Source organism: Neofelis nebulosa, chromosome 8 (genome assembly GCF_028018385.1).
Source record: "Neofelis nebulosa isolate mNeoNeb1 chromosome 8, mNeoNeb1.pri, whole genome shotgun sequence".
NCBI lineage: Eukaryota > Metazoa > Chordata > Mammalia > Carnivora > Felidae > Neofelis > Neofelis nebulosa.
Genome location: NC_080789.1, coordinates 120,248,749 through 120,274,467, shown reverse-complemented (window position 1 = coordinate 120,274,467; position 25,719 = coordinate 120,248,749). Strand labels below are relative to the sequence as shown.

The window sequence follows — 25,719 nt, the reverse complement described above, 5'->3', positions numbered from 1 at the left end:
AGGTGCTTGCACATATACTTTCTCCTTTGCCGTCATTTCCTGGGCCTCTGTAGGATGACAGCCCTGTGGGACAGGGAAGGCTGTTGTTAGCCTAGTTTGACGGTTGAGGAAGCTGAGGCTTGGAGGCATTAAGCGACGTGTGAGTGCAGATTCTGTGTTCCCCACCTCCCTCGGATGTCTGTTGGTTGGCTTGAACCCCTGTGTCCGAAGATGAGCTCCTGTCTTCTCATCTCAGGCACGGCGGCTTCATTCATTCCTTACTCAGGTGGAAAGCCTCGGGTGTCATCTTGATTGCTGGCTCTCGCACTCCCCATTTGGACAACCAGAGAATGCTGTTAGTTCAGTACCAAAGGTTCCTTGACTCCAGCCGTAGTTCTTTTTTTTTTCTTTTTTCAACGTTTTTGTTTTTTTTTTTTTTTTAATTTATTTTTGGGACAGAGAGAGACTGAGCATGAACGGGGGAGGGGCAGAGAGAGAGGGAGACACAGAATCGGAAACAGGCTCCAGGCTCCGAGCCATCAGCCCAGAGCCTGACGCGGGGCTCGAACCCACGGACCGCGAGATCGTGACCTGGCTGAAGTCGGACGCTTAACCGACTGCGCCACCCAGGCGCCCCGACTCCAGCCGTAGTTCTTGACCTCATGGATGCCACCCTGGTCCCAGCCACCACCACACTTACCTGATCTGCTACCCTTGCCTCCTGCCAAGTCTCCGTACCCTGACCCTGCCCGCTTCTGGAGTCAGAGCACAGGTCTAGATTAATTCCTGGTCCACAGTTTTTGCTTCCATTAAATTGTATTAGTCTAATGCTTCTGCTCTTGCCCTCGGACTCCCCTTAGAACACTCTTCTACTCTCTTCTCCTTCCCCTTCTCCCTCTGCTAACTCCTATTCTCTTGGGCTTCATTCACACATTTCCTTCTAGGAGGAGGTGCTCTTCCCCAGGAGACTGCTCTGTGTCTATCATCCAGGGGCACCTGATTGCTTGGAGCACACGCACCTCTTAGAACTCAGCCAGCTGTGCCCACCCCATTGGGGTCCTCTGAAGCCTGGGGTCGGCAAGAAAGACTGGCATCCTTTACCCCCTCAGTGTCCGTCCCAGCACTCACACTCAGTGATTCTTGAAGTTGCTGGCCTTCAAATGTCATCTGACTCCTTTAGGAGAAACAGGATCAGTTACTGGCTAATATGTGAAGAACTGTTTATTCCGAGGAATACTGTCATTCTCACAAAATTCTCTCTTAACATCCCTCTTACAAACCTCCATTTTCTCAGTGCCTCCGTGAGGTTATGAAGAAAGATTAGAAATAGCTTTTTCCCCTGGCCCCTTGTAAACGGGGCTCCATTTCTGCCTGTTTCTTTTACAGGTGCCGTTAAATGCATGTATCTTTGTGCCCATAAGTAAAATGCAGAGCATTCCAGGTGAACACCTCAGCTTCGGTCACGGTTTCCTTCTTTTCCTTCTTGACTTGGTGAAAACTTGGACTTTTAGATCTAGACAATAAAAGCATACCAAGTAAGAATGTAAGGTCAGAGCATGTCTGTGAAGAAGCGCTGAAGGTCTGTATTGGCCAACTTTGAAAGGTTATCCGAGCAGATATTGAAGCCACAAGAGATAATGGATTGGAATGTGACAGACAGGAGGCCAGCTTCCCACGCTGAAGTTCTCCAAGGATGTGAGGGAACTTCCTAGATGCTCGTAGGACATTCACAGATGAGTAACTCAGAATTCAGAAGCATGGGAGATGTTGTGAGCTCAGACAGAACAATGAATTGAAGGGGTAATAGGAAACGTGAACATACCCAGTCTTCCTTCTCCGTGAGCAGAGGACAAGGAGAGAAATAGAAGCCTTCAAGGCCAGTGTTAGAAACGATATTTCTTCATCACCCTCTGTGTGCCCAGTTTTCATCTAAGGACTGAGAACACGAGAAAAATCGCCAGACATGGTCGTTCTCCCTGAGCAGCATGCAGTGGGGTGAGGATGGGGTCGATCTTAATACATACAAAACATTGCAGCCCTTTTGCAGTGACTACCAACTCCATCAGTGTCTCCTCCATAAATCTAGATGTTTCCATGAGAAGTTAAATTTATGGGGAGTTTTTGGAGGAATGTTTTTAGTTCTACAGTTTTTTTCACCAGTAGGTTAACATCAGGCAGAAATAGAAAGTTCATTGCTCAGAGTCCTATTTGAAGCTTTACCACAAATTCAGATAATTTGAATTCCAGTGTTCTGTTGAACTCTTCTGAAAACAGTGTCTTTAATTACTTTGGGTTTTTTTTTTCCCCCTCATACCAGAGAATCAGGGCATGAGCAAACAAGGGCATCGCCTAGCTTTAAGCCTGTTCACTGTTCAGCTCTGGAAAATGCCTTTGTCACTGCCAAGACTGAAGGGTTTTAGTTCACTTAGATTTCTCCCAGAAAAGAAAAAAAAAGTGACTTTGTGAAGGAATGATGGTACTTCATTCACCCCTGTGTTCACAGCGGATTGCTCCATGCCTAGCACATATTAAGTGCTCAAAAACATTTGTTGGTGACTTGTTGACTGTGTTTCTGACTTTCTGGGGAGAGAGAGATGACGGGATGAGCAGGAACCAAACACAAAAATAGTCACAAAATATTAGAACTAGAAATGAATTGATTGGCCACCTGGTAAGCACTCCCAGAAGAACAGCTCTGGTTAATGTCATTGTAATTGACTCTCCTGTACCCGTGGGTTTCAGCGTTGGTAGCTGGTTTGGAAGGTGAGCGCCTCCGACAGAGGCTGATCCCGTCAGCTCGCCTGACTGGTTTCCATCAGCTCCCTGACACTTCTGGATATTTAAAACCATATCCTTAGGGATTCATTATGGAGGAATTACCAGTCTCCTAGTTGTTGCCGCACCGACTTGTTTTTTAATAGGCATTAATTTACTTAGATGTACAATGATAAGGACTTAATTCAGGTTTAACGAGGCCTCAGTCAGCATAAAGGCAAGTCTCTAGGCAAAAAATGTCGAAGGTGGAAATTTGAATCAAGAAGTTGTATAAATGGGGGCACCTGGGTGGCTCAGTCAGTTAAGGGTTCGACTTCAGCTCAGGTCATGATCTCACAGGTTGTGGGTTTGAGCCCCGCATCTGGCTCTGTGCTGACCGCTCAGAGCCTGGAGCCTGCTTCGGATTCTGTCTCCCTCTCTCTCTCTGCCCCTCTGCATTCACGCTCTCTCTCTCTCTCTCTCTCTCTCTCTCTCTCCCTCTCTCTCTCTTTCTCTCTCTTTATGTCTCAAAAATAAATAATAAACATTAAAAAAATTTTTTTAAGTTGTGTAAATGGAGTCACTGGCTGAAACGTTCCCTCAAATGCAGACTCTTTCCTTCCCTGAACTCTGAAGACAAGAGCAGACTGTGCCCAGTCAGGGTTTTGCTTCATCACAGGCAGACACGGGTTTGCAGGGAAAGCTGGTTGTAGCAGAGGGAATTTAAATACTGGGATCAGCACTTTCCCTGGATTGGACTTGAATTTTTTATTAATATTACGCTTGGGTCCCAAGAAGATGCATTCAGCCAGGCTGACTTTATGGCACTAAATGACTAGTTAACCATACTATCCTAATCACATAAATATGGTTTATGGAATGATACAAAATGGTTTATGAAATCACTTTTAAACCATCTTTTCAACAGTAATTATACTAGTTCTGTAATACCTTAAACCAAGCAATATTGGCAAGAATTAGCTTAAGCATTTTTAATATTCTGACGATTATCATACAAAATTGCCACTGCAATTAAATGACAGGGTCATATTTAATTTCTTTTCTTCCACTGCATTTCTCTTTTTTTCCTTTTCACATTAAAACATCCTTCATAACATTTCATCATGGGAGAAGGCTGCATAAGTTTCCAGTTGCTATAATTTAGTTAAACCATAAAATTGTTTCCAGATTACCAACCATGAAATGGAAAGACAATCTTATTTATGAATTTATAAATCAGATAATCTCCCTCAAATGAATCCTGAAACCAGAAACACTTTGATGATTAAATAGGAGGGAAAAAGTTTTCTCATTACCATGTGTCAAAAGAATTGTATTTTTGTAAAGCGGGTTTGGCCGAGGCAGCGGGACACGCATGTGCAAATTGGTACGTGTGATGCCTCGGTCGTGTACCCTCCCCGCTGTTTCCTGGACAGTGGGAGAGAATTACTCCCTCTTGGCCATCAGACTCAAGTGTTCCGAACTCTCAAGCCTCTGACAGATCATGTCTCCTTCCTGGTGGCCCCACCAGTGACATAGCATGGAGGAGGCCACTCAGGGAGTATTCACGACCATACTCTCATAGATCGAAAGGGAGAACCAAGTGTGTGTGTACCAGGACTGGGTATGAGGCTGGGCTCCACGGTGCCCAAACTCTTACCCCAGGCAGTTTTGTGATTTTGACTTAATCGCATCATGTCTCCGTGAGGAAAGAAGAATGGAGCGCTGGTTAGGTATTGTCTTTCTCTGTATCCTAAAACCATTGTCAGGGGGGGCCCAGTGAGAAGCCAAGTACCCACTGAGCCAAGGAAAAAGCCAAAGGTGTGTAAGAAGGAAGCCCCATGGACACCCATGTGGAGAGGACCCAACCTGTGCTGTAACATTCTGCACTTCTACCCGTGATGATGACTGAGCAGTGCTCTGAACCTGGAATGATTCAGGTGCTTTGCTTGCTGTTTTGTGCTGCTGCCCTCCTTTGTTAAACTGGGTAATGAAAGTGGTGACTAGAGAGCAATGATCAGAGAGAACACTGATTGGGCCCTAATCAGGTTGGGTAATGTTAGAATCCCTTATGCTGTCAGATTCTCCTTTATTCCCTACAGTCATAGACTTAGCCATTTCTCCTCTTTCTTTTTTTTTTTAAATATTTATTTATTTTTGAGAGAGAGAGAGACAGAACGTGAGTGGGAGAGGGGCAGAGAGAGAGGGAGGCACAGAATCCAAAGCAGGCTCCAGGCTCTAAACTGTCAGCACAGAGCCCGATGTAGGGCTCGAACTCACAAACCGCGAGATCACAGCCTGGACACTTCACCAACTGAGCACCACGGGGCCCCTTTTTCTTCCCTTTCTTAACTTTGTTGTCGTCGTGTCTGGATAGGTTGTCACTGCGCCTTCCTATCCCACATTCCAGCTTCACGGACTGTTTTAAGCCACTCCTTAACCAAAGCTGCCTAGACTCTAAAAATGTCATCCCACTTAAAAAAGAGAGAGGGAGGAAGGAAGGAAGGGAGGGAGGGAGGAAGGAAGGAAAGAAGGAAGGAAGGGATCCAGGAATTCTTTGCATTTTCCTAGAATTGAATAAGCTAGTATATCTCAAGGTGGTTCTGAATGCACCTGCACCCTTAGGGCCATGAGCTTGACTCCAGCATTACCGTGGGAAGAATGGAGGCACTGGACGACTTCCATCCAGTGCTCAGCAGGGCTGCTGGGAGTCATTCATTTCCCACGAGCCCATTTGACTAAGGCTGTGTCTCCCACATGAAGGCAGCATGATCAACCACTACCCATATTTTCTTTGCCGTATGGGTCTGATAAGCTTGGGATTTCCGTTGGATATTTACTAACCTGATTTCTTGACTGAAATTTCTTACTAACTTGTCTCTTTGGCACATGTTCTGTCTTATGGCAGAGACAAGGCCAAGAGCACAGGTGTAAGACTCAAAATGTTCTGCAGCTTTGTTGTTTGGTCTTCACTACTCTGCCTGGAAATACCTGGAAAGCCATTCCATGGAATTTCGGCTCAGACTATTTGAGATTTCTCCTCTCCATACCATTAGAACAAAGAGATCATATTATTAATACGTCAGTTGGGTTTTTTTTTCCTTATCGTGTTCAGAACTGGTAACTATTCAGACTGTATGACTCACATCCAAGAAACTCGGTCTTGGGACAGAATGATCCATTTTAAGCTAAAGAAAATGCATGAAATTGTGAAGTCAGAAACTCGTAATTGGGAAATTAACGTCAGTGATTCATATCGTGCTAAAGGTTATACTCCCAAGGCAAAATGCAAGGCCTAAAGGTTGTGTCTAGGCAAAATGACCCTTAAAAATCCTCTTGATTGCCATGAACGTTGAGATTCAGATACATCACCTCTCAATTAGTCCAACTTAACCCATTATTTTTTTCTAGAGGAGGAACAGACCACAGTGATTTTTTCCATTGGGTACCAGATAAAGAAGTTGGCTTGTGTTTAAAAGCCACGATGTACGCATATACCATTTGTAGCACAGGAATCACTGTTGCTGACACTACAGAGGTCTGTGGGGTGGAGATCCACAGTGAAGAGTGGGTTCACTTCTCTGTCTCAAGCTGACATCTGCTGATGGGATATGTTGGCAGGCGAGGTGCCCACACTATTCAAACTGTTCTCGACTCTCTTCCCTGTATTGTTTTAAGCTACCACATAAGGGTAATTGAATTCACATTTGTGCTGCCCATTACTCAGTAGAGGTTACTTTGTTGTGGTGACGTGTGTATAATGTATTGAAAACAATGCTAATCGTTCTGTAAAACTGCCATTGTCCGAGGTACAATGTGAGCCTGTTTCAAAGGCCCGATGAATTGTGATGGAGCATGAAAGGGCCCTGAACACTAACGTGCGGTGTCTGTGTAGGGGACATAACTGTGTAGGGGATTCTTCATTTCTGTCTTAAGATGACCGAAGCTGTTAGGGATATTTGTCTTCCTACTTGATCCTGTAAAAGGCCCCAGGTTAAGGTTCCTATGACATTACATTGAGCATCCCCTACCCCCAAGTCAAGAGATTGATCCCAATCATGTTTTTCCTTAAAAGACATTCACGTGCGTTGCTTTTGGGCTATGAAACAAGTATCACTCCACTCTCCACAAACATCTCTGTCATTGACACCAAAATCAGGCAGCAGCCTCCCAGCTGACGAGGACAGCTTGGAAGTCTGTGCCACTAGGCCACAGCTGGCCTGGGACACCGCTGGCGCCAGAGAGAAAATAGCGAAAGCAGGGCAGAGAGCCTCAAAAACACGACGCGCACACAGAATCATTTCCGAAGGAGGCGCTGTTCGATTTTCCAGAAGGCCTGTTCTCATCTGACCGGTGTTTTCTCAGTGAGATCACTGGGTTAATATTAACCTCTGATCATCGACTCTTGAACTCAGCAGGGCTTTGTCGGCTCTGCAACATTCCCCGAGCCAGGATGGGGTGAACTTTGCCAGCCTCCTAGGTGGTACGTTTTATAACCCTCAGGTGATCATTCACCCAGACAAACCAGTCTGAAAGCCAATATAGCTTTAACAAACCATTCTCTTGTTTTCCAGAGAGAGGATGCAAGCCATGGAGAAACAGATTGCCAGTTTAACTGGTCTTGTTCAGTCTGCGCTTTTTAAAGGGCCCATTACGAGTAATAGCAAAGATGCGTCTAGGTAAAAAGAAGAAAGCAAACCAATTACAGATAATTCGATCTGTTTCTCTTTAATCATTAAGATCATTCCTTCATTCAAATCCGTTTCCTTGTAATCATCTCAAGGCTGAAAATATGCACATCTCTATGAATCGTGGTTTGTGTGTTTGTTTGTTTGTTTTTCCTTCCGGTAATTTTTGGTCGAAGGTAACACTTTGGCCCAAGGAGGGTAGGTGGGTTTCCCAGAGTGCATGTGGCTTCATGGACCACCGTGCAGTGCCTGCCAGTGCCATGCACACGTCTCCACATCCACCTCATCCGAAAGTCGTGAGCGTGCCTCAGCCGCATTCCACCGGCAGTGTCAGACGCCTACCTGGGAAGCCTCTTCCATCCCGGCCGATAGTGACGCTGATGCTAAAACACATTGCTTAATACCATCACTAGCTGCTGCTGATTGCTTAGAATAGTCAATGGAAGGGGGGGAGAAAAAGGGCATTTGGGAAACCGTATAGCTGACTCTCTTTTTCTTTTATTCAGCGAGAAAATGATGAAATCCACAGCCAATAAGAGCCACACAGATGGTGCAGGTAAGTGTCCCTCAGAGCCTCCACAGGCTGCCTTTGGTTAGCTCTGGCTTGTTTCGGAGCATTTAACCTTTCCCTAAGTCGCCTAATTGGTGTGATTTCAGAGGCTTTCTGGATGACGCCTGACCCCCCACACCTTCCCTGCATAACGCTGAAATTCCAGATGAGTCATTCATTCAGGGGAGGGGAGATGGCCTAAGCCCTTCAGTCCTCTCCTTTCCGTCTTCATTCATTCATTCATTCATTCTTCTTTCATTTACACGCGTATATGGCCATACATCCCACAAATATATATGTGCCTGGCACTGGGCAGAGACAGTGGGCATAATTCAGACAGGGCTGCCTGCCTGAATTCCTAAGCCGGGGGGAGAAACAGATACAGGACGAGTAATTCTGAGTGGTAAGAAGAAGCGTAGGGTGAGTGTTTCATCCACAGAGCTAGCCTAGACTAAGACATTTCCCTGAGGAAGTGACATAAGCTGAGGCCCAAAGGATGAATGGGACTCAGGTGAGTGAGTGGGGAGAGGAAGAGCCATTGAAGGGAGGGGAGGCATGAGCAAATGCCGTGGTAAGGAATTTAGATATTACTCTTAGTGCAAAAAGTGAAGCCACTGGAAGGTTCTACGATGAGTAAGGACCTCAGCCCAGCTGCAGAATGGGGACGGACAAGAAGGGAGCCAGTGATAGAGGTGGGGAGAGAAGGTGTGCTTGGACCAAGGCCAGCTTTTTAAATGCCAGCATCCCCCCAAAAGAAGCTCCAATTATATGCCCAGTGGAGTCCCCTGCTATCCAGGTATATTTAATGTACGTCTTCTGCCACAGGCTCAAAGCGGGCCTCCTCTCAAGAGTAAGAGGTCTTCCCTTGTGTTGGATTAGAAATAGAAATCATGACCAGGGACATGTTTGGCTAGTGAGTTACACAGGAAGCATGTGGCAAGTTGGGTGAAACCCCTAATTGGGGGAAGCCACAGAGTGTCGTGCAGCATGGTAGAATGGACAGACCTTGGGACTTCAGCTGAGTCCACTGTTAGACCTGGTTCCGCCCTAGCTGACTACAGGCAGTTAAGCTGTAAAGCCAGGAGGGTTGGGCGTCCAGCATTTCCAATCCTCATGGGATTTGTTGGTTTACTCAGAAATCAATCAGTGGCCTTGGCTTCAGCCAGAGAATTATTTAGCAGAAATTGCTAAACCTGTCTTCAGAACGATTGCCAGTTTGTTTGAGAGATATTCATTCCTTCTTTTATTTTCTCACCAATTATGAATGTAAAGGGGGAAGAAAAGAACCTAGTGAACTCATAGAAACAGAGAGCGGAATGGTGGTCACCAGGGGCTGAAGGTTGGGGGAAGCGGGGAGGTGTTGGTCAAGAGTACAGACTTCCATTTAGAAGATGAACACGTTCTGGGGATCTGATGCCCAGCATTGTGATTACAGATCACAGTACTCAACTGTACCCTTGAAAGTTGCCAAGAGAATAGATGTTAAATGTTCTTGCCGCAAAAAAGAGATGGTAAATCATGTGACATGATGGGCGTGTTAGCTAACACTGTGGTAGTAATCATATTGTAATATATAAGTATATCAAATCAACACATCCTAAAGGTACACAATGTTGTGTGTCGATTAAGTCTCAGTGAAGCTGGGGAGAACAAAGTTTGCCTACCTAACACTGCAACCTTCCGTTCCTCTGGATTCGATTCTAGAAATGATGAGTACCCGACACCATTGTTCTAATCAATGCATACGTGCTCTTTTACATCGTCCCTTTACCCCTTTTCACTTTTGGTGACATCATCATGCTCATCATGGGAAACACTTAGTGAGTGTTTCTTCTATGCCACACACCGTTCTGAGTGCTTTTCATGCATGAACTCATTAGCTCCTGACACATCTACGCAGGATAGGCACAGTTGTCATTCCCATGCTCCAGATGGGAAGACTGAGTGTATGGCCCCACATGTGACCCACAGCCACACCGTCCCACCTGTCGTTTTACCTCATTCTTTTGTGTGAAGGTGCCCCAATCTCTTTAGAGATATGTAGGCGTTTCATTTCTTAGTGTTGAAAATTTTTGTCCCTGTCTCTTTTAGAACCAGGGGAGAGGAACAGGTGTAACTTCCTTGAGATGTGTTTCCCAAAGTGGAATCAATAAGTCCAGAGGGACGAGCTTTAGTAGCACTGGCAACATGCTGCCAGCTTTCTCCTCTGAAAGGCTGAGCCAGCCCATGGCGCCACTGGCAACTTCACGCGCGTTGTTCCCCGAGTCTCTGCTGGATTTGGTGTCTCTTGTTCTAATGTGTCAGGGCTAGATGTGGTCCACGGGGCTCTCGTGGCCATAGCAGCCTTGTACGGGGGTGCAAAGTATATTGATTCTTCCAGAATCCTAGGAAGTAAGCTACGAGACAAAAAAAAGATAATCCCTCTTCTGTAGACAAGTCCAGGGAATTATAGAGAAGTCAAGGAGCTCATTTGGCCGAGGGTAAATAAAAAACGGAAACCCAGGGGCGCCTGGGTGGCTCAGTTGGTTAAGCGTCCAACTTCGGCTCAGGTCATGATCTCACAGTCCGTGAGTTCAAGCCCCGCATGGGGCTCTGTGCTGACAGCTCAGAGCCTGGAGCCCGATTCAGATTCTGTGTCTCCCTCTCTCTCTGCCCCTCCCCTGTTCATGCTCTGTCTCTCTCTGTCTCAAAAATAAATAAACGTAAAAAAAAAAAAAACCAAAAAACGGAAACCCAGATTTCCTGTTACTTTAGGAATATTTGGTTTACTGTGGATAGAAGAGAACAGAAGGAGCCTCCCATTTCAAGGACATACCAGATGTTTTATATCGTATGTTATATCATTGAACACATCTAATCCTCTAAGGAAGATGTGAGCCACACTGCTCGCTAGTAGAAGTCATGGCCGATCTTGCCAGTTCCCAAACCTGTGTTCTTTCTGTCACAACAGGATACATTAAAATCACATCATCTTTGCATTAATAAGGTTCACATTACAAAGTACTTGACTGAAGTGAATGACCTAAGGGCAGGCTGGGGAGGAGAAAGGTGGGGGTGGGCGTTGCCTGGAAAGGGCGAAGTGCACGGAAAGGAGTGAGGTCTGCAGACTGCACCCTGATTCTCCTGACCAGTCCGGGCCTGTTGGGAGCAGAGTACGAGCACCTCCCGTGTGGGCGTGGCGAGCACACATCCTGTGCACGTCTCGTCTGAAAGGGGACTCACTTAACATTCAAGTTCCCACCCGCCAATCGCAGCTCCATCTGTAGATTTCAGGGCACCTGCTCCCCCAGCCTTTCCACTTGCTGACCCTCCAAGTGAGGAGGGGAGGCTGGCAGAGACTCCTGCCCCCTCTTCTCAGAGAAATAGTAATCACAGCTAACTCCAGTGGGGGGTTCTGTCTGCACCAAACACTGGAATAAGCAGTTCACCTGCGTTGGCTCCATTATCCTACACAATTTACCCATTTGTCCATTTTACAGATGAGGAAACTGAGAGAGAGAAAGAGGTCATGTTCCCTACCTGAGGTCACACAACTAGGAAATAGATACTGAGAATGATTTCCAGGGTTGTGGTTTAAATAATTGGGAGGAGAATAGTGCCACTTGCTAAAATTAGACCTACAGAGACAGAGGTCTAGAGAAGATGAAGAGAAATCATGAATTTGACCTGCTTGTGGAAAAGTCCGGAAGCGATGGGAAGGTATTGGTACGTGCATCTGAAGATAACTGGATGCTGGAGACAAAGATGTGGGAGACATTTGCAGGTGGAAATAGATCCAGGGAGAGGAGAAGCAGTCCCAGGAAAACATACCAGGATTTAAGGGGTTGGCTGAGGAAAAAATCAGAAAAGACAGTGACCGAGATGGAGCAGCAGAAAGGTAAGGAGAAAGGGGATAGGAACAGTTAAGACTGACTGAAAAAGAAGTAAATGAGTGACAAAGCCCAGCATCACGCCAAGGAGATCTCATGTCAGCCCAGCATCTGTTGGGGTGACCCCTGACCAGTGGCCATTTAAGTGAACGATGGAGTTAGAAACCAGATTTAGTGGATTAGGTTAGAAGTGAAAAAATTTTACAAATGAGTGGAGATTCCGTAACGACATTTGGTGGTGAGAGGTACTTTTTAAAACCAGTGTTCAGCATTCAACTCTCACAGATGGTATGTCGTCTCCGGCTTTTCCTCCGTGCAGGAGGTTGTGAGTGCTGTGGTGTCCTCACGGTGTGTAAGGGGAAGAGGGGGAGGTAGAAGGGAGGGGTGCCTTCCCAGGCTGAAGAATAGCGGAGCAGTTCTGAATGCCGCATGCGAGGTAGCTAGCTGGCACCGTGTGGTTTTCACTGGAGAAATACCTCCATGGTGTAGGCAAGAGTTGGACGCTCAACGGACTGAGCCACCCAGGTGCCCCTGGGAGAATATTCTTTGAAACACTTTGCTCTTCTGGGGGCGATTTTGATTTGAGGGGGAACAGACAAAAGTTGGTCAGAGCCGCGACCGGTGATGATAAGAGTTAGCTCGTACAAAGACCAGCTGTTTGTCTGCTTTGCTGGGGTTCCTTTGGAAATCCCTATGATGCTTTCTGTTCTGTGATCCTGACTTCTGCAAGAGGGCCACGAGAGGGCTGGGAAAGTGGTCCTCTAGGGGTGAGGAACTTGGTGTCCCGTCAGCAATCACTGGCATTGCTGAGACCAAGCAAGAGGACAGCTGTGCCCTCCCTCACTCACTGGCACGCCATCTAGACCCTGGAGCAGCCCCGCTGAGGCTTTCAGGGTTGTGTGTGCGGGGGAGGGAAGGGATCCCTTGGTTGCTGAGCCCAGATGGAAAGAGAGGCCCCTGTGCTGCGTCCACTTCAGACTGTGCAGAGGCACAACAGGATTCTGTCCTCGAAGGCCTGCCCAGCCTATCGCCAACCTCCCACGTTGTCCTTTGCAGAAAAGAGAGCTAACCAGAAGATGGTGTGTGTGCGTGCGTGTGTGTAATGTGAATTCAGAGTCTACTCTGGAGGCCTATTCCAGAGAATTGCATTGTCCTATAAATACAACAGCATTTTCTTTTGATTCCCGTACCTTGCTGATCCTGTCAGTGGTACTTGGGATCCTTTTTGAGGCATTTTCTAAAGCACACTTTGTCGAATCAGGCCCTTCCCGGATGGACTTACGAAATCCACGAGGCTTAAGTTGGACCCACAGAGCACAAGTTTATGGCAGCTAGAAAACTATTTAGGAAGAGTTTCTTTCTGCTGCCTGTTTTTATTCTTCTCCTAGAGAATTTTGTACCATACCTGATTTTCTCACTGAAGGAGATGTGAGCAGGAGTCCTTCTTTTGGTCTGAAAACCTTGAAGAGGTCCATGAGAGTATCCTGTTCCTTTTACTTTTCCCTTGGTGACTGGCTGAATCTGCCCCGAACTAAGTGCCTGTTCTCAGGATACATCTGCCTGCAGGAAGTAGTCATATATAAGCACTGTGTTAGGTCCCAGAATTTAAAAACTTATTTTTCTGGGGGCACCTGGGTGGTTCAGTCAGTTAAGCATCCGACTTTGACTCAGGTCATGATCTCATGGTTCATGAGTTCAAGACCTGTGTCGGGCTCTGTGCTGACAGCTCAGAGCCTGGAGCCTGCTTCCGATTCTCCCTCTCTCTCTGCCCCTCCCCTGCTCATGCTCTGTCTCTCTCTGTCTCTCAAAAATGAATAAATGTTAAAAAAAAACTTAAAAATTTATATTTTTGTTGTAAAAATCCACATACTCACTATGCAGATTTAAAACTACAAAAAGTAGTAATATAAAAAAATATATAACTCATGGAATACTACTAGCTGGAGAGAATGTTAACACTTTGTTATATATACAGCTAATCTTTGCTCTGTGCAAACCTGTGTATTTAAAGAAGATAGATAGATAGACAGACAGACACACAAAAGATAGACAGCTAGCTAGCTTCCTTAATGTGGCATTATGTTATACCTACTGTCCTATGATCTGCCTTCTAGGATGTGACATTTACAGACCACATACTATAATAATGCATGAATGTTTCATAATTTTAAACCCAATTCCTTTTTTTCCCCATTTAGAGGACCAACCTAACTTAAAAAATTTTTGTTCATAATGAAGGACTTACCAGTAATCTGTATTGGGATGGGATTTAGACTTTTCTTTCTGGGATGCTTAGGTTCTTGGCTACTCTTTTCTCCTAGGAACACTCCATGTTTCTGGGGGAAAGACTGTCAGCGCACTGGAGTCCTCAGGGCCAGCCAGCCAGCCCCTGCCTGCCGGCACCTCGGCCATGCACATGAGCCTGCTTGACATGAGGCGGAGTGTGGCCGAACTCAAGCTCCAGCTCCAACAGATACGACAGCTTCAGGTACTGAATGAGTTCCTTGTGGACAACGTCTTCTGTCCTAGTTCCCCAGAATCCGCTTTCTCCTCCCTGTTCACCTCCAACAACCCTAGCCACTCAGCACCTTCCCGGGGCTCTCTCTACCCTTCCCTCCTAAGGGCTAACTGAAAACATAAAGAGTAGCACCCTAAAGGCACGGTTTCCTCTCTTGAACACGTCGTCTTGGTCTAGAGCCTTTCATCACAACTCGAGTCAATCTATAACCACTTCTTGAAGCTACGCATGCTTTTACACATGAAAAAATCATTAAACATCTGTTTTTTGGAGGAGGGCTAGAAAGAGGAGCCTGTGGAGCATTGTAATAGCCAGTTAAGACTTACTGCTCGCAGGGTTTCGGCTCCTGGCTTCTCTTCAACGAGTATGCACAAAGCTAAGCTTTTTTTGCAAGCGACTATGGTGTCTTTAGAAATACGAGTTTAGACTAGAAGATGAATTCGTAAGGAAAAGAAGCCCTCGTGGAATATTTGTTGAGGAAAACATTTGCATTTTATTTGGATTGTGTGTTCCGTAATATTTTCCTTCCCTTTTTCCATTGTTCGGGAATATATGAACCGCCTGGGAATCAGCAGAGAGGGAAAACGACTCTTTGTGTCACTAATCTTCGTGAATGGGTCCCATCGATCCATTGAAGCAGAATAGCGTATCTGGTGGTTCCGGGTATCAGGGGCTGGGGCTGGGCATTTCTTTATGAGATCGCTTTGGGAGATCTCTGTGAGATGGTTCACGTGTCTGCCTCATGCCCCTACCTTTGTGATGGGTTAATCATCGCAGGTATAGTGCTGGCTTAGTACCCAGGCATCTTCCCTGACTTCAAGAAGCTCATTTAAACCTTGGTAGAAGTCAACCCACTGGGAAACCTTGAGCAGCCACAGGGAGCATGGCATCGTCAGTAGCCAGGGGGACAGAACTTCCTGGGCTGGTAAGGGAGTTGCAACGTGAAAGGGCTTCAACGCCCCAGATTGTGTCTCTCTTCAGCTCACTCGTGGCCTGAGCCCTACATTTTTCACCACCTAATTAAAGCTAAGGTGGCGACTTCCTCTCGCCCTCTATCTACGAGGAACAAACAGAAAGGCAGCTGCCTTGAGAGCCCTGCCCGGGGGCCCCACGTTGGACCGTGAGGGCCGTCAGAACAGACCACACTGCTCAGTGCTCGGGTCTCCAGAGGCTACTCTGTCTCCCAGGCAATGTCCCAGATACTTTAGACATCCCAGGCGAAGTCATTTCAGTGCTCTTCTGAGTCACGTCATCCGTGACGTTCCTCATCCTCTGCGTCAACTTCGCCTCACTTTGCAATTTTAAATACACTTCGTGGTGGTGGAGTGCATGGTTTGGGCTGAGGGTGTGTGCCAGGTGACAAAGTCCACTGCCTACAGTGTCCAGGCAGTAACTTAACAAGTGAAATGGAGGAGGGACAACGGCAAGTTGGCCTTCTCAAGGTCAGTCACCACTCAGCTCCAGCCAGCTCTTAACCTGACAGAATTAGAGTCCAGTGTTCTCTCTGGAAACACAGGATTCGTATGATTTATTCGTATGCATTCTAAAAGTGTTGGAAAGTAATTAAAAACCAATTATTTAGTACCCTGCAGGTCGAATGACAAATGTGCAGGCCAGAATGGGTCTGCTGTGTCCCAGGTTAATATTACCTGGGATTTGGGGAGGGTAAAGCCCCTTCTCACGCTGCGTCTGCCTGTGAGCGCCACCTTCTGGCCATTTGGAAATGACCTCTCCTTCCTAGACCCTCGGGGCAAAAAAATTCCTAAATATTGTTTGTATGGTGGTACCTACTGTGTTCCAAAGTGAGCATTTGTTGGTATGGGGGAGGAGGGGGAATTGCTTTAGCATAAGTACCTCGGAAGTGTGGCACATTTGATATGGAGGCTGATGCGTGTGGCTGTAGCATCACCCCGGTGACGGTTGGCATTGTTTGGTTTCCTGGCTGGCTGTGGGGGTCGGGGTAGTTGCCCACAACCCGCCACTCCTTGCAGACCTTGAACTGTGGCTGCTGAGTTTTGGAATCATAGCTCCTCAAACAATGCAACTCTTCGGTCAAGGTCTGGGAATGCTATCTTAACCATGCAAGTTCCTTTATTGCCCCAGAATTGCTCAGCTTTTCTGGCTTCCGGGGGTATAAAGAACAAGGAGCCGACATGCTCTTGAGCTTTGAAGTTTGTGCAGTTCTAAGGAGCAGACGCATAGTGAAGGCTAAACACTTTGTTACCTAACCTGACGGCTGTTGTTTCTACGTCATCGTTGTGTTTCCTGTGTCCCTGTCAGCTTTCTTTCCTGTCAAGCCTCTGTCTTTTCAGTCAGGGGAGTCTCTTTAAGACAAAAACAGCTTAGAATAATTAAGCTATCTCAGCACCAATTCTCCTTTGGCATATGTATTATACACTAAAAAAGAAGTGTAACCCCAAAGTGATTATAAGTTCAATAATGGAACTATCATTAGAGATATACGAAACTCTGCAGAAGAGTCTCGAAAGAACAAAAATTAAATTAGAAATTCAAATGTTCTTTGAACTGTGTTATAAAATAGTGAAACTGAATGAAATCTTTTGTGCTTGGCAGCCGGCTCCAGTAATTAGATAATTAAATCACTGGAAAATCCTAGACGGTAGAGCATATCCTATTTGAGCGTTTTATTTTCAGAATTGATGGACTATTCTCAGGAATAGAAATTTGATGAGGACACAGTGGGATGGGTAGATTTAAGTAGGGCAAAAAGAATGTCAAGGGAGGCAAAAGGAGCCTAAGCAGAAGATGAAGAAAACCACTAAAGCTCTATTCATATAATTCTCTGCTCTCCAATTTCACATGAATTATTGGTCTAAGAGAATGGTTCTTAATCCTGGCTACTTATTAGAATCACCTGAGGCCTTTAACAAAAACATTAATACCCTAAGGACCACTGCCAGAGTCTGACTTCATTGATGTGAACCAGGGGCCAGGCACTGGTGACTCTAGAATGCTCCAGGGTAAGAACTATTGCTCTTGGGTATTATGAATGCTCAGTCCATTGAGATGCTTCTTGGAAATGTTGTGATCTCAGTCAGCTATCACAAGAGTGAAGCAGAAACATATGGGGTACCCACCACCCTGTATGTGTGAAAAACACCCAATGACTTCAAAGCCCTGGCTTCTAACAACGCACCTCATTCCCAGTGGCTAATAGAACGTGTTCTCTACTTAGTTACAATTGATACAAGAGCCATAAGGAACTTTCCAAGGTAATAGTCGGGTCAGCAATTAGCTGCCAATAATAGAAACAGATAGATGGCCTTATACCTAACAAATGTTTCCTTCAAAAGACTATCTTTATCCATTACTTCTTCTGGTGTGATTTAGAAAAAGCTTACTTTTCCTAAGTGATGAGCTACATCTTTCTTCAAAAATGCCACAGTACTTGGATTTTCCCAAGGCAATCCCATATCCACTGAAGTGACTGCAATTCTGTCCCTCTCTGTGGGCTGAGGGGAGAGGGAAACTTCTGGAAGATATGGTACAAGTTCTGTAAGGCCCAGGTGGGACTTGGCCTAAAGAGAGAATGAATACGTCTTACTTGTCTAATTCTCACAGTTTTTTTTCCCCCCCTTGGTTCCTACTTCCTTTTTCTGCCTCCTGATAAATTTCTAAAAAATGGGCTGGTTCTGAACGTAGTGTTCCATTTTTAAGACTACTGAGAATTTACTGTGCTCTCCTAAGAGAGGAAGGAGGTAAAATACCAACACAAAAAAGAAACATGGCAGTACACAGAGACCTTGTATTTGAAATGATATAATTCAATAGTGTTATCTTAAGGTGGCTTTTTAAATAAGATAGTGCCTCATAGAAATGTGTGTGAGTCTCATTTATCATCCAAAAAATGATCATGGGAATGTATATCCCTGAGAAAAGCACACTACAGTTTGGTCCATGTGAGCAGATCTATTTTTACCCATTGGGCAGAAATAATAAATGGAAATAGTTCAGGGTTTGATGAGTAGGCTGCCATGCAATGCACCAAGCCCTAGGTAGACTGTCACATGGAGTCTGTCTAAGGTGGGGAGTCATCTCCCAGGTAACATGTGGTTGTCACCAGGCATCTTATATGTTGTTCCCTACAGCCTGGGGAACTTAATTAACCAGGTAGCCAGGAGTCATTCTGGAGTCTGGCTACCATCATGAAACTTCCTGATTTGTGGTACAACCACTGTTCAGTGTCACCGCTGAACAGGAAGTCAGTTCCACTATATGACAGTGTGGACTAGACTGATAGTCCTAGGTTTTGCCTAAGAAATCAAGGTTGAGTATGTGAGGCACATTGTCCAATTAGAAGTGGGTGAAATTAGTTTCAGGTAGTTTCCTAGTTTCTTGATGTTGATAGGGACAGCTTATTTGGTTTAATTAAATATTTAATGGCCAAGAACATTATTCCTAAGGCATAGCATTTACAATAAATTTATGTTTCTTTTTTTTTTAATTTTTTAATGTTTATTTCTGAGACAGAGACAGAGCATGAGTGGGGGAGGGGCAGACAGAGAGGGAGACAGAGGGAGGGAGACAGAGAATCAGAAGCAGGCTCCAGTGCTGACAGCCCAGAGCCCGACGCGGGGCTCGAACTCACAAACCATGAGATCATGACCTGAGCCAAAGTCAGTCATTCAACCGACTGAGCCACCCAGGTGCCCCAACAATAAATTTATGCTTCCAGAATGAGGGGTAACTGTAACTGTACTTGCCTTCCCACTGTTGACAACTAGAAAACTGGAGGGAAAAAAAAGTGAAACAACTGTTTCCAGGCATTACATTACAACAGATTGTAATCCTTAGGAGTATGAAAGCAAAGAAGTGAAATTCAGCTTTCTGCCTGGGGCACTTTTCAGATCATGATGTGGAAAGCAATAACCCAAGCAGGGCACTGACAGTGTAATTGAGGAGATAAGATAAAAATTTAGAGAGCTGAAACAGCTAGAATTTGTGGAGTTGAGTACCAATAAGAGAAAGCTCTGCAGAGAAAAGACTATATAAATCTGTGCTCTGTTATTGAATAATAAGCCACGTATGTGTAGTGTGAAAGACCACCTAACCAGGCAAAAACAAAGTAGGAAGCTCTAAGATTAAAAATCCCCAGAGCTCATACAGGGCTGGGAGATGTTCATACTTTGACAAGCAAGAGTAAAGAGGTTTCATTGGTCACCTGGGGCATTCAATAGAGATCAGAGAAGAACCATGTTCCAGTTTTAGGACTAAACTAGTCCCAGAGTAAAGGCTACCCTAGATTCACCCTAACAAAGCTTAAAAGCAAGCCTCTAAAGAACAAAAATGATCCTCAAGTAACTGAACCATCTGCCAGAGAAACTCCATCTGTAAAGGAAAACAAAATTCAAAACTGCCTGCCTAGCACTCAATCAAAAATTACTAGACATGTGATCCATAACCTTAAGAAAATTCAGTTGATAGAAATCAACCACTAATGGCAGGAATAACAAGAACAGCAGCATGGACTTTAAAACAGATATAAGACTTCCTGAAGATGGCGGCGTAGGAGGACGCTGGGCTCACCGCGCGTCCTGCTGATCACTTAGATTCCACCTACACCTGCCTAAAGAACCCAGAAAACCGCCAGAGGATTAGCAGAACGGAGTCTCCGGAGCCAAGCGCAGATGAGAGGCCCACGGAAGAGGGTAGGAAGGGCGGCGAGGCGATGTGCGCTCCATGGACTGGCGGGAGGGAGCCGGGGTGGAGAGGCGGCTCGCCGGCCAAGCGGAGCCCCCGAGTTTGGCTGGCAAAAGCGGAGGGGCCGGAGGGACTGTGTTCCGACAGCAAGTGCGACTTAGCGTCTGGGAGGTCATAAGTTAACAGCTCTGCTCAGAAAGCGGGAAGGCTGGAGGACAAAGGGAGGGAGAGCTGCTGAGCCCCCGGACGGCAGAGCTCAGCTTGGCGGGGAACAAAGGCGCTCGCCAGCGCCATCTCCCCCGCCCATCCCCCAGCCAAAATCCCAAAGAGAACCAGTTCCTGCCGGGGAACTTGCTCGCTCTGCGCAAACACCCAACTCTGTGCTTCTGCGGAGCCAAACCTCCGGCAGCGGGTCTGACTCCCTCCCGCTGCCACAGGGCCCCTCCTGAAGTGGATCACCTAAGGAGAAGCGAGCTAAGCCTGCCCCTCCTGCCCCCGTGCACCGTGCCTACCCACCCCAGCTAATACGCCAGATCCCCAGCACCACAAGCCTGGCAGTGTGCAAGTAGCCCGGACGGGCCACGCCACCCCACAGTGAATCCCGCCCCTAGGAGAGGGGAAGAGAAGGCACACACTAGTCTGACTGTGGCCCCAGCGGTGGGCTGGGGGCAGACATCAGGACTGACTGCGGCCCCGCCCACCAACTCCAGTTATACACCACAGCACAGGGGAAGTGCCCTGCAGGTCCTCACCACTCCAGGGACTATCCAAAATGACCAAACGGAAGAATTCCCCTCAGAAGAATCTCCAGGAAATAACAACAGCTAATGAACTGATCAAAAAGGATTTAAATAATATAACAGAAAGTGAATTTAGAATAATAGTCATAAAATTAATCGCTGGGCTTGAAAACAGTATAGAGGACAGCAGAGAATCTCTTGCTACAGAGATCAAGGGACTAAGGAACAGTCACGAGGAGCTGAAAAACGCTTTAAACAAAATGCAAAACAAAATGGAAACCACGACGGCTCGGATTGAAGAGGCAGAGGAGAGAATAGGTGAACTAGAAGATAAAGTTATGGAGAAAGAGGAAGCTGAAAGAAAGAGAGATAAAAAAATCCAGGAGTATGAGGGGAAAATTAGAGAATTAAGTGATACACTAAAAAGAAATAATATACGCATAATTGGTATCCCAGAGGAGGAAGAGAGAGGGAAAGGTGCTGAAGGGGTACTTGAAGAAATTATAGCTAAGAACTTCCCTGAACTGGGGAAGGAAAAAGGCATTGAAATCCAAGAGGCACAGAGAACTCCCTTCAGACGTAACTTGAATCGATCTTCTGCACGACATATCATAGTGAAACTGGCAAAATACAAGGATAAAGAGAAAATTCTGAAAGCAGCAAGGGATAAACGTGCCCTCACACATAAAGGGAGACCTATAAGACTCGTGACTGATCTCTCCTTTGAAACTTGGCAGGCCAGAAAGGCTTGGCACGATATCTTCAGTGTGCTAAACAGGAAAAATATGCAGCCGAGAATCCTTTATCCAGCAAGTCTGTCATTTAGAATAGAAGGAGAGATAAAGGTTTTCCCAAACAAACAAAAACTGAAGGAATTCGTCACCACTAAACCAGCCCTACAAGAGATCCTAAGGGGGATCCTGTGAGACAAAGTACCAGAGACATCGCTACAAGCATAAAACATACAGACATCACAATGACTCTAAACCCGTATCTTTCTATAATAACACTGAATGTAAATGGATTAAATGCGCCAACCAAAAGACATAGGGTATCAGAATGGATAAAAAAACAAGACCCATCTATTTGCTGTCTACAAGAGACTCATTTTAGATCTGAGGACACCTTTAGATTGAGAGTGAGGGGATGGAGAACTATTTATCATGCTACTGGAAGCCAAAAGAAAGCTGGAGTAGCCATACTTATATCAGACAAACTAGACTTTAAAGGCTTTAACAAGAGATGAAGAAGGGCATTATATAATAATTACAGGGTCTATCCATCAGGAAGAGCTAACAATTATAAATGTCTATGCGCCGAATACCGGAGCCCCCAGATATATAAAACAATTACTCATAAACATGAGCAACCTTATTGATAAGAATGTGGTCATTGCAGGGGATTTTAACACCCCACTTACAGAAATGGATAGATCATCTAGACACACAGTCAATAAAGAAACAAGGGCCCTGAATGATACATTGGATCAGATGGACTTGACAGATATATTTGGAACTCTGCATCCCAAAGCAACAGAATATACTTTCTTCTCGAGTGCACATGGAACATTCTCCAAGAAAGATCATATACTGGGTCACAAAACAGCCCTTCATAAGTTTACAAGAATTGAGATCATACCAGGCATACTTTCAGACCACAATGCTATGAAGCTTGAAATCAACCACAGGAAAAAGTCTGGAAAACCTCCAAAAGCATGGAGGTTAAAGAACACCCTACTAACGAATGAGAGGGTCAACCAGGCAATTAGAGAAGAAATTAAAAAATATATGGAAACAAACGAAAATGAAAATACAACAATCCAAACGCTTTGGGACGCAGCGAAGGCAGTCCTGAGAGGAAAATACATTGCAATCGAGGCCTATCTCAAGAAACAAGAAAAACCCCAAATACAAAATCTAACAGCACACCTAAAGGAAATAGAAGCAGAACAGCAAAGGCAGCCTAAACCCAGCAGAAGAGAAATAATAAAGATCAGAGCAGAAATAAACAATATAGAATCTAAAAAAACTGTAGAGCAGATCAACGAAACCAAGAGTTGGTTTTTTGAAAAAATAAACAAAATTGACAAACCTCTAGCCAGGCTTCTCAAAAAGAAAAAGGAGATGACCCAAATAGATAAAATCATGAATGAAAATGGAATTATTACAACCAATCCCTCAGAGATACAAGCAATTATCAGGGAATACTATGAAAAATTATATGCCAACAAATTGGACAACCTGGAAGAAATGGACAAATTCCTAAACACCCACACTCTTCCAAAACTCAATCAGGAGGAAATAGATAGCTTGAACAGACCCATAACCAGCGAAGAAATTGAATCGGTTATCAAAAATCTCCCAACAAATAAGAGTCCAGGACCAGATGGCTTCCCAGGGGAGTTCTACCAGACGTTTAAAGCAGAGATAATACCTATCCTTCTCAAGCTATTCCAAGAAATAGAAAGGGAAGGAAAACTTCCAGACTCATTCTATGAAGTCAGTATTACTTTGATTCCTAAACCAGACAGAGACCCAGTAAAAAAAGAGAACTCCAGGCCAATATCCCTGATGAATATGGATGCAAAAATTCTCAATAAGATACTAGCAAATCGAATTCAACAGCATATAAAAAGAATTCTTCACCATGATCAAGTGGGATTCATTCCTGGGATGCAGGGCTGGTTCAACATTCGCAAATCGATCAACGTGATACATCACATTAACAAAAAAAAAGAGAAGAACCATATGATCCTGTCAATCGATGCAGAAAAGGCCTTTGACAAATCCAGCACCCTTTCTTAATAAAAACCCTGGAGAAAGTCGGGATAGAAGGAACATACTTAAAGATCATAAAAGCCATTTATGAAAAGCCCACAGCTAACATCATCCTCAATGGGGAAAAACTGAGAGCTTTTTCCCTGAGATCAGGAACACGACAGGGATGCCCACTCTCACCGCTGTTGTTTAACATAGTGCTGGAAGTTCTAGCATCAGCAATCAGACAACAAAAGGAAATCAAAGGCATCAAAATTGGCAAAGATGAAGTCAAGCTTTCGCTTTTTGCAGATGACATGGTATTATACGTGGAAAATCCGATAGACTCCACCAAAAGTCTGCTAGAACTGATACATGAATTCAGCAAAGTTGCAGGATACAAAATCAATTACAGAAATCAGTCGCATTCTTATACACTAACAATGAAGCAACAGAAAGACAAATAAAGAAACTGATCCCATTCACAATTGCACCAAGAAGCATAAAATACCTAGGAATAAATCTAACCAAAGATGTAAAAGATCTGTATGCTGAAAACTATAGAAAGCTTATGCAGGTAATTGAAGAAGATATAAAGAAATGGAAAGACATTCCCTGCTCATGGATTGGAAGAATAAATATTGTGAAAATGTCAATACTACCCAAAGCTATCTACACATTCAATGCAATCCCAATCAAAATTGCACCAGCATTCTTCTCGAAACTAGAACAAGCAATCCTAAAATTCATATGGAACCACAAAAGGCCCCGAATAGCCAAAGTAATTTTGAAGAAGAAGACCAAAGCAGGAGGCATCACAATCCCAGACTTTAGCCTCTACTACAAAGCTGTCATCATCAAGACAGCATGGTATTGGCATAAAAACAGACACATAGACCAATGGAATAGAATAGAAACCCCAGAACTAGACCCACAAACGTATGGCCAACTCATCTTTGACAAAGCAGGAAAGAACATCCAATGGAAAAAAGACAGTCTCTTTAACAAATGGTGCTGGGAGAACTGGACAGCAACATGCAGAAGGTTGAAACTAGACCATTTTCTCACACCATTCACAAAAATAAACTCAAAATGGATAAAGGACCTGAATGTGAGACAGGAAACCATCAAAACCTTAGAGGAGAAAGCAGGAAAAGACCTCTCTGACCTCAGCCGTAGCAATCTCTTACTCGGCACATCCCCAAAGGCAAGGGAATTAAAAGCAAAAGTGAATTACTGGGACCTTATGAAGATAAAAAGCTTCTGCACAGCAAAGGAAACAACCAACAAACCTAAAAGGCAACCAACGGAATGGGAAAAGATATTTGCAAATGACACATCGGACAAAGGGCTAGTATCCAAAATCTATAAAGAGCTCATCAAACTCCACACCCGAAAAACAAATAACCCAGTGAAGAAATGGGCAGAAAACATGAATAGACACTTCTCTAAAGAAGACATCCGGATGGCCAACAGGCACATGAAAAGATGTTCAACGTCGCTCCTCATCAGGGAAATACAAATCAAAACCACACTCAGATACCACCTCACGCCAGTCAGAGTGGCCAAAATGAAGAAATCAGGAGACTATAGATGCTGGAGAGGATGTGGAGAGACGGGAACCCTCTTGCACTGTTGGTGGGAATGCAAATTGGTGCAGCCGCTCTGGAAAGCAGTGTGGAGGTTCCTCAGAAAATTAAAAATAGACCTCCCCTATGACCCAGCAATAGCACTGCTAGGAATTTACCCAAGGGATACAGGAGTACTGATGCACAGGGGCACTTGTACCCCAATGTTTATAGCAGCACTCTCAACAATAGCCAAATTATGGAAAGAGCCTAAATGTCCATCAACTGATGAATGGATAAAGAAATTGTGGTTTATATACACAATGGAATACTACGTGGCAATGAGAAAAAATGAAATATGGCCCTTTGTAGCAACGTGGATGGAACTGGAGAGTGTGATGCTAAGTGAAATAAGCCATACAGAGAAAGACAAGTACCATATGGTTTCACTCTTATGTGGATCCTGAGAAACGTAACAGAAACCCATGGGGGAGGGGAAGGAAAAAAAAAAAAAAGTTAGAGTGGGAGAGAGCCAAAGCATAAGAGACTGTTAAAAACTGAGAGCAAACTGAGGGTTGATGGGGGTTGGGAGGGAGGGGAGGGTGGGTGATGGGTATTGAGGAGGGCACCTTTTGG

At 45.0% G+C, this 25,719-nt stretch overlaps 1 protein-coding gene across 9 annotated transcripts in view; it reads left to right on the top strand.

Moving 5' to 3' along the window:
- KIAA1217 (KIAA1217 ortholog) overlaps positions 1–25,719 on the top strand; it is a 308,757-nt gene that overhangs the window by 247,764 nt on the left and 35,274 nt on the right. For 5 of the 9 annotated variants that reach the window (XM_058681682.1, XM_058681685.1, XM_058681691.1 and 2 more), the window contains 3 exons: positions 7,308–7,412; positions 7,928–7,977; positions 14,162–14,328. In XM_058681682.1, the coding sequence (XP_058537665.1) occupies positions 7,308–7,412; positions 7,928–7,977; positions 14,162–14,328 (322 nt within the window). Of the gene's footprint in view, positions 1–7,307; positions 7,413–7,927; positions 7,980–14,161; positions 14,329–25,719 lie in introns of all 9 variants that reach the window. The other 4 variants (XM_058681687.1, XM_058681690.1, XM_058681683.1 and 1 more) reach the window with 3 other exon arrangements.